General features: G+C 39.5%; 1 protein-coding gene across 4 annotated transcripts in view; it reads right to left on the reverse strand.

The window, feature by feature from the left end:
* Positions 1–13,853, reverse strand: part of SCG3 (secretogranin III) — a 37,530-nt gene that overhangs the window by 8,260 nt on the left and 15,417 nt on the right. For all 4 annotated transcript variants that reach the window (XM_069596521.1, XM_069596520.1, XM_069596523.1 and 1 more), the window contains 2 exons: positions 10,964–11,047; positions 9,127–9,264 (listed from right to left, as the gene is read on the reverse strand). In XM_069596521.1, coding sequence (XP_069452622.1) covers positions 9,127–9,264; positions 10,964–11,047 — 222 coding nt within the window. The remainder of the gene's footprint in view (positions 1–9,126; positions 9,265–10,963; positions 11,048–13,853) is intronic.

The following is a 13,853-nucleotide window of genomic DNA, read 5'->3' on the forward strand; positions in this document are numbered from 1 at the left end:
CCCACAGTTGAAGTCTGCTCATTAACACACTGTAGTGGCTCCTTTGCCTCCCCTGTCTCATAGACCTGTCCCTCGTAGAGCTTCCTGAGGTCACCTCCCAATTAAAAATTCCACCTCAAATCCTCTTCTCAGCATCTGCTTTGAAGGGAGCCCAACCTAAGACAACTGGAAATAGGGAGACCCAGCATCATTTTGTCAGGTTGGTTTTTGCTCAGTGACCAATAACCTATAAAAATGGTGTTGAATTTTAAAAGTACGAAATGCATAAAAAATAATTTTATTCACCATATTAACATTATCAACCCACAACAAAGAATGAATTTACTATAAATTAAAGAAAACTAGACTGTAACCCATTAAAAGGCATCACTTTGCACAGATTCTTTTGTGTTTTTGTTTGGTAATCTTGGGACTTCCCCGGTGGCTAAGACTCTAAGATCCCAAAGCAGGGGTCTTGGGTTCAATCCCTGGTCGAGGAACTGCCACATGCTGCAAATAAGAATCCACATGTCGCAGCTAAAGATCCCACATGCCGCAACGAGGATGGAAGGTCCCACGTGGTGCCACTAAGACCAGGTGCAGGCCAAATAAAGAAATACACATTTTTAAAGACTACTATTCTGTGGATCGTAACATATGGATTAGGATAGTTTCCCTAACTTAAAATGGAACCCCCATCACCCTCATTCCCATTTTCTGCTTTATTTTTATCCATAATGCGTATCACTTTTTATCATATCATATAATTTATTTATTAAGTTTATTACTTATCTTCCTCCCTTAGAAACAGTTCTTGTTTGTTAATGTACCCCCATGCCTAGAATAAAGCTTGACACATAATAATAGACACTCAGTAAATATTTGTTCAACGAGTAAATGGATGAAGCCTTGCTTTTATAGAAGCTAGTCATAATCAGAAGATTGTTTTGTGAGCATGGAATCCAAACCAGGGAGACTACAATTTTAAAGAAGAATAAACTGTATATAGGTCTTCCTCCCTCCCTGCGTTCTTTCCTTCCTTCTTCAAAATATTAATTGCTTATTTACAAGACTTGAAATTTAGTGGTTCTGAATTTAAATGGTAGTTACATCAGAAACAATTTTAATACACCTATGAATGTGATAAACAAACTACATTCACATGGCATTTAATTTTCACAGAGCTCTATGAAATCAGCGTTATTGGTCCCATTTCACCCATGAGGAAACTCAGGCTTAGAGAGGGTAAGTGATGTGCCCAAGCAGACAGCTGAGTAAGGGTCAGAACCTGAACCAGGGTGAATCTGGGGCCTCTAATGAATGGAACTGGGTAAAATTCACCCTGTAGACTAGAGATATAGTGCCTGTTGTCGTTACCAAACTGGCCAACCAACAGGCAGTGTTTCTCCATCTTGGTTGAACATTGGATTCACTTGGGAGAGCTTTTAAAAATCCTGATGCCCGGGTCAACTCCTCATACCAATTACATCAGAATATCTGGAGGAGGGACTAAGTATCAGGATTTTTTTTTTTTTTTTAACAATCCTGAGTCAATTTGAATGCGGGGCAAAGTTTGGGAACCATTTTCACTCGTCCTGAACCCTACCCCAACCCCACCCCCCACTACATTTGCTATTGCACTGGAAAAAACAGGAATAAAATCAGGTGTCTCTCTGCCCTCAGAGAAGCAGCTGGTTCCTATTTACATTTCCTCTTCTCAGGAGCTGTAAAGCAGATCTTTTATTTACACAGTGTGCACTGAAAGCCCATGAGAATCCACTTTGGAAAGCTGGCCTATTTTCAAATTAATTTCAGCTTCCTTTGGAAAAAATAGCTCATGGCTGAGGTAATATGGCACAAGCCTTAAAACATATGCTGAAGCAGATGGGAAGAGGGCCAGAGTCAAGATGTAGCCCTGCTTTTCTGACTGTTCTGGTTCTCAGCCCTGCAAGAGAAATATCCTTGTATATATATGAATTTGTTCTGATTCTGACATGCTCCTGTGATATGCCAACATCCCCCTCCAAAAAAAAAAACCATAAAAACAAACCAGCAAACAAAAGACCCAGCTCTGTAGAAATCAGTATGTTTAACCTACTGAATATTGGATATACTAAAGACATTAGATGTTCAAAAACAGTGCTTGCAAAAATTGTTTGATATATTGCTTAAAATTCTGTGCAGTAAAGATTGTACAAGTACAGGTTTGAACAAAGCAACTGATAGTGGTATCATGGATGCCAAGGTGGGTCCCAGAGCCATTCAGTTAAAAAATTTCGGTGGGAATTCCCTGGTGGTCAATCCTGGGGATTCCTGGGTTCAATCCCTAGTTGGGGAACTAAGATTCTACAAATTGAAGCATAAACAAAACAAAAGAGTTTGTGCAAAGTGATGCCACTTGACATGCCTGCAAGATGCAGCAGGGGATGCTGGGAGGGATGAGCAGTGGTGGGAGTCAAGGGACAGAAGTTCAAGGCCCAGCTCTATCACTGTTTGCCTATGAGCTCTTGGGTGAGTCAGTTCATCTTCTGAAACTCGGTTTGCTGCTGCAGCTAAGTCGCTTCAGTCGTGTTCAACTCTGTGACCTCAAGGACTATAGCCCGCCAGGCTCCTCTGTCCAGGGGATTCTCCAGGCAAGAATACTGGATTGGGTTGCCATGCCCTCCACCAGGGGATCTTCCCGACCCGGGGGCCAAACCTGCATCTCTTATGTCTCCTGTATTGACAGGTGGGTTCTTTACCACTAGCATCACCTGGGAAGCCAGAACCTTGGTTTACTTATTTGTAAATTCAGGAGTGAATTCTGAAAGGAAGACTCATGGTTTCTACACATGGGGAGAAATTCTCCTTTGCTCTCCTGCACAATCTTGTGTTGGTGGTAGGTCTCCGGCCTGCCTGAGCTCCTGGCACATTTGCTGACTCACTGGGAGAAGATGGCTTCACTATTTTTGGTCCTTTCTAACAGAATGCCTTGGGGCTTGCATAAAGGCATGAATTTTCTCCTCTTATGTTGCTTTAAACATAAAAGCATCCCCATGAGTTAGTTGACTGTATTATCAATTTACTAATTAAATAAGCTCCTTTCTCTTTTTTGGCTTCTGTAAAGAAGATAGGGGAGTGATAGGATATTTAGGGAAAAGTTATCTTAGAGATCATCTTTTTCAACTTAATTCCATTATCTAGTCATAAAATTGACAAATGATAGCACTGGAATGAGTTTATGGGTATGGTAATGCTTATTTCGCCCCTTGGATGATTTTTAAAAAAGATTTTCAGTGACTCATAGAGCAAAAGTGAAAGAGTAAACATCAAACTGGCAAAAAGAACCACACTTAGATCATGGAATAAACTTTCAAAATTCTTTGGTCCCCAGAGAGCAATTTAATTGAAGCATTAGGCACCTTAATAGATATGGCTGAAATTGGAGTAAATTTGATTTCACTGGCATTTCCCTATATTTAGGAATAGTGATCAGATCATTTAAATAACTGCATCAACTAGAAATCAATATCTGAAAATATTATTCTTAGTGTGAGTCCCTGTAGAAAGCAAGAGTTTGAATAGGCTACACTGTTTATAAAGATGGATAGATTATGTTCCATCACTGGCAATTAAATAGGATTTTTTGCATTAAACGAAGTGAAATGCATGTGAACTTCTTTTTAAGTTGAAGAGTGATATAAATGTATGCTATTTTTGTTGTTTTGGTATTATTCCCTTTCTTCACAGGCCCCAGCATATGCTTGGCATGGTTAATCAATATTTGCTGTGGTTAGATGGAGTCATCACCCCATGTCACAAGACCAAAACAGACTCCCTAAAGATATTCCTGCCAATGTGTCCTGTTTCTAATTATTTCCTTAAGTGGTTTTAGCTGAGCCATTACCTCATTTCTCGTTCTGCTCTGTAAGTCCTCCAGCTTTCTCTCTGAAGGGAGCCTATTGTATACACTTGTGACTCACGTTGTACTTGCCTACATATGACTTAAGAGCTATTCTTAGGTAATTTCAGAGCTATCTGTGTCCTCAAAGGCAGGCATTGGTCCTTAAATTCCTTCTGCATCTTTCTGAGCATAGTGAGCCTGCTATTGGAATAAATGTTTCTTACTGAATAAATGTCTCAGGAAATCCAGCCAACCCTGCCTTCGCCCACATGAATTCTTTTATTTTTCAACCTAGAGACAACAGGTGTTTTCTCACTGAGTTTTATATCAGAGAAGAAAAGTAGTCTTTGAGAAAAGTACAAATAAAGCAACGATGACTACAAAGATGTATGTCATAATATGTCCTTTCGGGCATCAATTGCATTTTTTCCAAGAAATGTTGGCCCTTGGCTTAAGCTCAGTTTGGCGTTCTCTAAACTGTACTAGAATCAGTTTTTCTTATTCCAGAGTAAAGAGGATAGCATGAATAAATTAAGTCTCTAAATAATGGAGTAGGGGCTGGGTGGGAGATTAATTTTAGCCCTGAATCCCTACTCTTTTCTTAATATTTCAGGAGAGCCCATTACAAGGGTTCAACACCAAGTGGATGAGTTTTAACCTTCTCTCTCCCCATTATTACCTAATGGAAATCCTAATGAGAAATCTAACCTCATCATTAGTCTCCACTTACATCCTAAAAAGATAGTAGTGAGCTACCAAGGATCAACTCCTGCATATTCCTTTTTTTTTTTTTTACATAATGCCTTCTTAAAACAAGAGCTTCCCTGGTGGCTCAGAGGGTAAAGTGTTTGCCTGCAATGCAGGAGACCCAGGTTTGATCCCTGGATTGGGAAGATCCCCTGGAGAAAGAAATGGCAGCCCACCCCAGTATTCTTGCCTGGAGAATCCCATGGACAGAGGAGCCTGGTGGGCTACAGCCCATGGGGTCACAAATAGTCAGACACGACTGAGCGACTTCACTTCTTAAAACAAGCAAAGAGACCTGGGAGAACCAATTCCTAGGGATATTTGCACAGCAATATAAAGTGTTGTCCTAAGCAATGAGCATGATTCCTTCTAGGGAAGGACCATCATCACACGTGGGTTGCTCCCAGAGGAGATGATTCAGGCACACTGAGCTGGAATTGCTGTCCAATTCCTAGCTGTCTAGCTCAGGCCACAGGACCTTTTCCTGGTTAGGTATCTTTCAGAAGTTCACCACTCATCCATTAGGATGGCTACCACAAAAACCAAACAAACAAACCCAGAAAATAAAAGTATTGGTGAGGATGTGGTGAAATTGAAACCTTTACACACTTTTGGTGGGAATGTAAAAGGATGAAACCACTATGGAAAATAGTGGTTTCTCAAAAAATTAAAAATAGAATTATATGTATGCTCAGTTATTTCTGACTCTTTGCAACCCCATGGACTTGTAACTTATCAGGCTCGTCTCTCCATGGAATTCTCCAGGCAAGAACACTGGAGTGGGTAGCCATTGCCTTCTCCAGGAGTTCTTCCCAACCCAGGGATAGAACTAGGGTCTCCTGCATTGCAGGCAGATTCTTCACTGTCTGAGCCACCAGCAAAGCATATGACTTAATAATTCCACTTTTAGGAATATTCCCCCTGCCCAAATTAAAGGTTTTTGAGTCTTGCGATATTTGTATACCCATCAGTGCATTGTTTACAATGGCCAAAAGGTGGAAGCAACACAAGTGTCCGCAGACAAACAGATGGATAAAGTGTAGTATATACCTTCAATGAAATATTAGCCTGATAAAACAACACAGATGAAGCTTGAGAACATTGTGTTAAGTGAAATAAGCTGGTGGCAAAAGAACAAACACAGCCTGAGTCCACTGATCTGAAGTACCTACCGTAGTCAAACTCATTGAAACAGAACGTAGAGCAGTGGTTGCCAGGGGCTGGAGAGGCAGAGGGAATGGGGAGTTACTATTCAATGAGTCTAGAATTTCAGTTTTGCAAGATGAAAAGAGTTCTGGAAATGGATGTCGTGATCATAGCACAGCAATATGAATGAACTTAATGCCACTGAACTGTATACTTAAAAATGCTAGGCTGGCCAGGCTACTAGATGCCAGCCTATGACTGTTTTTTTTGTTCTTTACTCCTACGCCTGATTGCAAGCTCCATCTATATGATCCCTGAGGCCCCTCATGAAGCAGGGGCACAGTTCTTGAGGTATGAGCCTACTGTGTTCTCCCTTTCCCTGGCTGACAATTAAAGCCATCTTTCTATTTCCTCAAAAAAAAAATTGCTAGGATGGCAAATTAAAAAACTGTTTTAAAAAGTTTACCACTCATCCAAAGTGGGCCTATGGTTGAGTGGAAGTATCAAGGCAGCATGCCTGCTCACCAAATGTGACACATATATTAGCAATCCCCCTTTTCCATGCCCATGACAAACACTGGTAATTAATCAGTCATTGCAACATTCTTTCCTCCTGAGTCCAGATGCAGCCTCATCACCTTTCCCAACATAGGCTATTACCAAACAATGAGAGTGGACATGTCAGCTATGGCAATGTAGAGGAAACTTGTGATGGTCTACGGAATCCAGCCTAGAGAGAAGAAAGGTATAATGATCTAAAACTTCATGAGATAGGAAAGATCAACATGAACTTCATATATTAAGAAAAAGTTCTTTTTTGGCCCTGTCTCAAAAAGTCCCAGCAACTGAAATACAAGCAGTACCCTTGGCCAACATCACCACTCATTTGAACCTGTATAACTTAGGTTTAATTTTCTATATTTTCTGTATAAAGGAACCAGAATTCTTTGAAGAATTGATTTCACGTCTTGGGGCAGGAAGCTTCAGAGTGGGTCTAGAATAGCCTGTTAGGAATTCGTGGTTAACAGATACGCACTACTATATTTGTTGCTGTTGCTGTTTAGTCAGTTATGTCTGACTCTCTGTGACCTCATGGACTGTAGCCCATCAGGCTCCTCTGCCCAATGGGATTTCCAGGCAAGAACATTGGAGTGGGTTGCCATTTCCTTCTCCAGGGGATCTTCCTGACCCAGGGATCAAACCCAAGTCTCCTGCATTGGCAGGTAGATTCTTTACCACTGAGCCATCAGGGAAGCCCCCACTACTATTAATATGTATAAATAAACAATACATACCTACTGTATATCATAGGGAACTATAGTCATTGTCTTATAATAACCTATAATGGAAAAGAATCTGAAAAGAATATACATACATATTTTGCTATACACCTAAAACTAACACAGCATTGTAAATTACTATACTTCAATTTTTCTTTTAAAAAGCCTTTTGTTGCTAGAGAGCATAGATGTTTTAAAAACCACTGGGTACAAAGGGACAAAGGAGGAACTTGGAGGCAGGGTTCCTACTTCCTAAGCTACACCAATTTAAACAGAAAAATCATCATCATCACCATTATTATCAACTGGAACAACTTACAAAAATGGAAAAGCTTAATATAAAATATTAACAAAAAGGAGACTGGGGGGCTACAGTCCATAGGGTCTCAAGAGTCGGACACGACTGAAGAGACTCGGCATGCACGCATGGACGCTAACAAAGAAAGTAGTATAATCTTTTAATCTCTTAATATAAGAAAGATGGTTTGTACTTTTATTGCTGTTAATTAAGTTACAAGGTAAGAAAGAAATAGCTAGTTTCTTTTCTACTTAATACACAGACATTTTAAGCATGGGTCTATAACAAGTATGTATGTGAACCTGTTTCTATCTGTTTGAGCAGGAAAGATTGGGAACTTGCATGTGGGTCAGTCTCTTCAAAATTAAGAGCTAGGAGGTGGTTGGATGGCATCACTGACTTAATGGACATGAGTTTGAGCAAACTCTGGGAGTTAGTGAAGGACAGGAAAGCCTGGAGTGCTGCAGTCCACGGGTCACAAAGAGTAGGACACAACTTAGTGACTGAACAACAAATATGTATGACTAAGTCCCTTCACTATTCACTTGAAAGGATCACAACATTGCTAATTGCCTATATCCCAAAACAAAATAAGAAGTTTTTTTTTAAAAAAACAGCTATATCATGAACATGATCAGCTTTTGTGGCCTTACATTACAGCAAGAAATAAGCAGTCTGTCAGTTCATTGCCACTAAAGATTATATGTACTAAACAATGAAAAAGGACCCCAGTGATGTGTTTCCAGATGATAAAATAGTTGAATGTCATACTTGCTACCTTCTCCCCCAACAGAGCAATGATCCACTCCCTCAGCTTCCAGGGAATGAAACCTCTAGATGACCCTACTAATAGGATACAGATAAGATATAAATAAGGTTCCAATTATACTAAAGAGTTCAATATATCATAATGACAAAAAAAGGTTTAAGCCATCTGTTCACAACTTCTGGTAAAGACACTCACTGAGTTTCAGAAAAAGAATATCTGAGAAATAGATATAAATTTTCCATGATATAACCAGCACACTTTGTAATTAAAGGGGCTCAAAACACTGGACTATGCATCCAGATCCCACGGTGACCTGAAATCTGAGGGTTAATGATTTTGAACTTGCAACTTAACAGAGTATCTTTCTTTGAGGATAGGGTAATGTGTCTCAAAACCTAGGAAGATTATATAGACTTACTAGAGCTGCGTAAAAACTGAACCCCAGGAATGTGCAAGAATAAGGATAAAAACAGGTTTTATAATTACTGAGCTAGTTTAGTGTAGTGCTTTTTTTCCCCCTTTTTTAAGTATTTAGGTTATTTAAGGAAATTTGATATATTTGATTTATTTTTAATCAAGTTTTTGAAAGTTTCAGGTTGCAATCACTATAAATGATTAAGCAAATCTCCTTTGTTAAATCCATAAATTTTGATGACTTTGTTGAATAAGTAGTATATGACTGTTTAGAGGAGTGTCAATTATGTTTAAATAAAAATTGCTTAATTTATAAGTTCAGAAACTAGACATTAAGCAATGCACAAATGGTCATGAATGTTTCTCCCCAAGCACAGAAGCCCGCTGGACACTAAAGACCATCAAAAGATGAAACCAATTTGCCATCCCAGAAGACTCAAAGCCATTAAAAAAGATTTCTATTCAAATAAAGTACCACATGCTGAATCTTTTCTATACAGATGGTTCTAATTTCTCAGATTTGGTGGGACTTTGCCTTTCGGATCAAACTTCAAGTGAAAGTTTTTGCTTCCCCAATTTAATTGTCAACATAGAGCTGTCAATTTCATACCTTTGGGCTCATCTGTCTTTCCTCTTGGGTTGGAGTCATCATCTTTTGTGGAATCCTTCAAGGTTCCATACTCCTTTTCCATCTTAGCAGCTTCTTCCTTGGTACTGTCTGTTTCTTCATGACTCTTCTCTGATGGCACTGTAATCAGATTGTATACTGTTATAACCCTATTTCATGTATTAACTCCCAGTGTAGAAATAAATTTTATTGAAAAAGCATAGGTTGAGGTCAGACCGTTTTTTGAGCTGGAAGGATCTTACTGATTACCTTGTCTGACTCCTCCCCCTCCCCATTTGACAGAAGAGGAAACTGAGGCCCAAAGAGGGGAGAGATGTGCAGAAGGGATGTGCTGAGTCACTGAGCTGGCGGAAGAGCTGGGCCAACTCCCCCACTCCCAGTCTTCTGGATTCTGGTTGTGTTTTTTTCATTCTACCACACTGTGTTATTCTCCTTATTTTAATCAACAAAGATATTCAAGTGAGATATGTCAGTTTCCAAAGTATTGAGTCTTGATTTCAAATGAAAATAACGGTAGTTGCCTCATCTCCTCAATGTTATTTTTGAAGAACACTCTGTTCGAATAAGACATAAGGGTTTGGGGCTGTGGCTGGACTTCTCTCCTGCCTCTTTCTTCACAGTTCCTTACCCCTGGTCACCCTAACACAAAGAAGAGAGTTGGATCCTTGCTGTCAATAATAATCCTTGCTCATTTCTCACTTAAAATAATTATTTCTGGGATTTCCCTGGTGATCTAATGGGTAAGACCCTCTGCTTCCACTGCAGGGGACAAAGATTTGATCTCTAGTTGAGGAATTAGTATCTCCACAATTTGGTCACACAACATGGCCAAAAAATCCCTATATTTCTTTCTAAATATGCTATATTGAATTAAAGAATCAAACAGTGAAGTAAGTAACCCCTTGAAAACAACTGTAGTGCATTGCTATGGTCAGTAAACTAGGAAATATCAGCAGTCTAATGATAAGCTTTTTTTTCAATAAAAGGTTTATTACTACAGAAAAATAGGAAAAAAGAAATCAGTTATTGTCTCATTTTGTAAAATAGTCACTACTAGTTTTGTGGGGCAGTGTGTGTATATATATATTTTTTATGCATAATTTTTCCCTAGTAGTACAATTTTGTTCCTTGCTTTTGTTATTAGCATCATTATGGAACAATGTTTCCAGGTTACCAAAAATTGCTTGAAAACATCATTTTAAAGTGGTATGTATTCTATCAAATATATGTACATAATCTCTGTGGTAGGGACACAAAATTAAAGTATAAGAGTTTGCAATCTTTTCTCTTTTTGCCCATCTTGCATCCCTGAAAGGCTACCCCATGGCATTTGACATGCTAAGCAGGGTGACAGGTGGAGATGCAGGGGTGAAGAAACCGAGACAAGGGCATAAGTCATACCACATGGGGCACAAACTGTCTCAGAGGAGAGAGAAGGGGACAGCATGGACGGGGACAACAGAGAGGGGACAGAGGGTCTGGGACAGTGGTCTGGGTGATGGTGATCTGGGCAGAGAAAAAGATACCTAAAGGAGAATTTTAGAAAGGATTGTTTAACCTGTGACACAGTTCTCATCTTTATCCACAAACCACCACCTAAAAATCTTCAGTAAAGCCTTCATTTCTTTTTAGCGCTTCTGGGGATCAGATTCTGTAGTGAAACTGGCCAAGGTTATAGCTACTTAATCCTATGGTTGGATTCCAGGTGTTCAAACTTTTTGAAATCTGTAATTCTTTACCAATATTTACTGATGTTTATGATTCACCCCTCAAAAGGGTTATTTTGCTAAAAGCTGGAAAATAAACAGTAAAATCATACCTGGGAAAAGTTTGCTCTTATTGTCAGTAACGTTTTTTTCTAGTTTATTCTTGGTCTGAAGAGCAATTGTTTCATCCAGGTTTTCTGGAAGGGGGAGGAGAAGAATTAAAATGTTATGTCTTCAAAGATGATTTTAAAATTCTACTAAAAATGTTGAAATCTCACCCAAAATATCACAATAGCAATTCCACAATATTAACAATGCTAGTTGACGTCTCTGGTGGTACAGTGGATAAGAATCAGCCTGCCAATACAAGGGACACAGGTTCAATCCCTGATCCAGGAAGATTCCACATGCGAGGAGCAACTAAGCCCACACACCACAGCTACTGAGCTCTTGTGTCTAGAGCCTGTGCTCTGCAACAACAGAAGCCAGCACAGTGAGAGGCCCACACACCACAGTGAAGAGCAGCCCTTCTCATCACAACCAGAGAAAGCCTGCACAAAGCAAAACCCAGTGCACCCAAAATCAAAATGAAACAAAAAAGCAAAACACCGCTAGTAAGATGATACGGATTATATTTCTAGAAATCACTGACTCTCAGGATTGAAAGGCATACAATTAGAGGTTCTCAAGTTCAGCATTCTAGTCAGTTAGTTGCAGAAGTCTCTTCCATATTTCTGGCCAGTGCTAGAACACATCCAGCATTGGGGACTATAATGAACACCTGTGGTTTGGGTCTACTCAATGCCTCCTGGTAACTACATCTTGATTTTCCTTTGGAAAGCCCACACCTCTCCCCCTCTCAGCATATTTGGCTCCAGTGGTGGCTGAATGGGCTTCCCCGGTGGCTCAGATGGTAAGGAATCTACCTGCAACGTGGGAGAAAGTGAAAATCGCTCAGTCGTGTCCGACTCTTTGCAACCCCATGGACTATACAGTCCATGGAATTCTCCAGGCCAGAGTACTGGAGTGGGTAGCCTTTCCCTTCTCCAAGGGATCTTCCCAACCCAGGGATCAAACCCAGGTCTCCTGCATTGCAGGAGGATACTTTACCAGCTGAGCCACCAGGAAAGCCCAGACCCCAGTGCAATCCTTGGCTTGGGAAGATTCCCTGGAGAAGGGGATGGCTACCCACTCCAGTATTCTTGCCTGGAGAAATCCATAGACAGACAAGCCTGGTGAGCTACAATCCGTGAATAACCCAGGTCTGCCTCCCCCAACCCTTGGGCTATAGTTCAAGGAGAAGCAGATGACTCTAGCCAGGCCAGTGACATGCAATGCTAGGAGAAAGATGCTCTCTTTCCATGAGGATTGGTATACCATGAAGATGTGAGCTTGAGGCTGTGCCAGCCATCTTGTTTCATAATGGAGTTACTTGTGTGGAATGAATCAATATTCAAAGAGTCAGTGAGATGGAGAAGAAATGGATTCTCACACTTTGGTGGGCTTCACAAACATGAAGCTAGACTACCCCCACCTTTGGACTTTTTGGTTACATAAGGAAATAGATTCCCTTTTTGCATAAGCCAAACAGTTGGATTTCTGTCACTCAGGGCCCTCACTATGAGGCAGCTAGTTCTATTGTTGGTCTTAAATTTTTTATTTTCATTAAGATAGAGCACTGTGTAAGTTTAAGGTATACAACATGTTGAAGTGATACACTTATATTCTGCAAAATGATTACTCCCAAGAGTTAGCTAAGACCTACATCATGTTAAGTGTCTTAAGGGTGAGAATTTCTCTACTCGTATTAAGCCAAAATCTGTATTCTTGTCTTTGTCCTAATTCTGCTCTTTAGAGTAACATCTTGTAGGTGTTACCACATAGAAATCTAGACTCTGACCACTTCAAGGCAGTAGTGAATTTGAATGCATACTCTTGGTATTCAGTTTATTTAACCAGTCAGATATCCATCTCACTGGTAGGACAGGGCTATGTGCAAACAAGCATTTCTTTACAATTAGTCTACAAAGATTCCATTATTTGTGTTACTTCGCCTCAAGAAAATTCTTTCTTCTACCCTACCCCATCCCTTTTTGAAATGAAAATCAGTATATTCTATTGTGTGATGCCTTCTGCTTTCTTTTCTGAAATAGCAACCACAGCTGGCAACCTTTGTAGTCACCACGTACTGTTAGGACCAGAACAGAAGTGTACACCACTGATCGTTGTCACAGGCTGAGATGGAGGAGAAGAGGTTACTTACTTCTCTCCCTTCCACCCATGCTGCATCTGAGCTCTCAGGGGTCTGAGAGTATATCTCCATGGCAGTGGAAGTCAAAAGCCAACATGCTTGTACAGAAAATTCTTTACATACAACTCATTTTCTGATTGTAAAAGTTATACATGAAAATGATAAGAAAATTATAAAGAAAAAAATAACACTTATTTTGCTCAGATATATTTCTTTCTAACTTTATGTATGTATGCCCATTTTTAAACATTTATTTTTTATTGAAGGATAATTGCTTTACAGAATTTTGTTATTTTCTGTCAGACATCAACATGAATTAGCCATAGGTATACATAAATCCCCTCCCAGTATATCTATTTTTAAACACCAAAATTAAGGTTATGTTCTAAATGGCTTTAAGCATCCAACAGTATATCATGGACATTTCCCTATTTCCTTAGTCTTTCTAAATCATATTTATTATTTATAAACATACAATTATTAACCACACAAACATTAAAAACAAAATTTAGTCTAAGTAAGAATAAATAATTTAGATAGTCTCCTCTTATGGGGTAGCAAGAATATTTCCATTGTTTTGTTTCTATAAGCCAGTGCTGTCCAATAGAACTTTCTGCAATGATGGAAATACTCATTTCTGTGCTATTCAATACGGCAGCCACAAGCTATCTGTGGCCTTCAAATGTGTCTAGAGCAAATGAGAAACTAGATTTTAAATTTTGCTTAGTTTTAATTATTGTTAATTTAAAGAG

Source organism: Ovis canadensis, chromosome 7, assembly GCF_042477335.2.
Source record: "Ovis canadensis isolate MfBH-ARS-UI-01 breed Bighorn chromosome 7, ARS-UI_OviCan_v2, whole genome shotgun sequence".
Taxonomy (NCBI): Eukaryota; Metazoa; Chordata; class Mammalia; order Artiodactyla; family Bovidae; genus Ovis; species Ovis canadensis.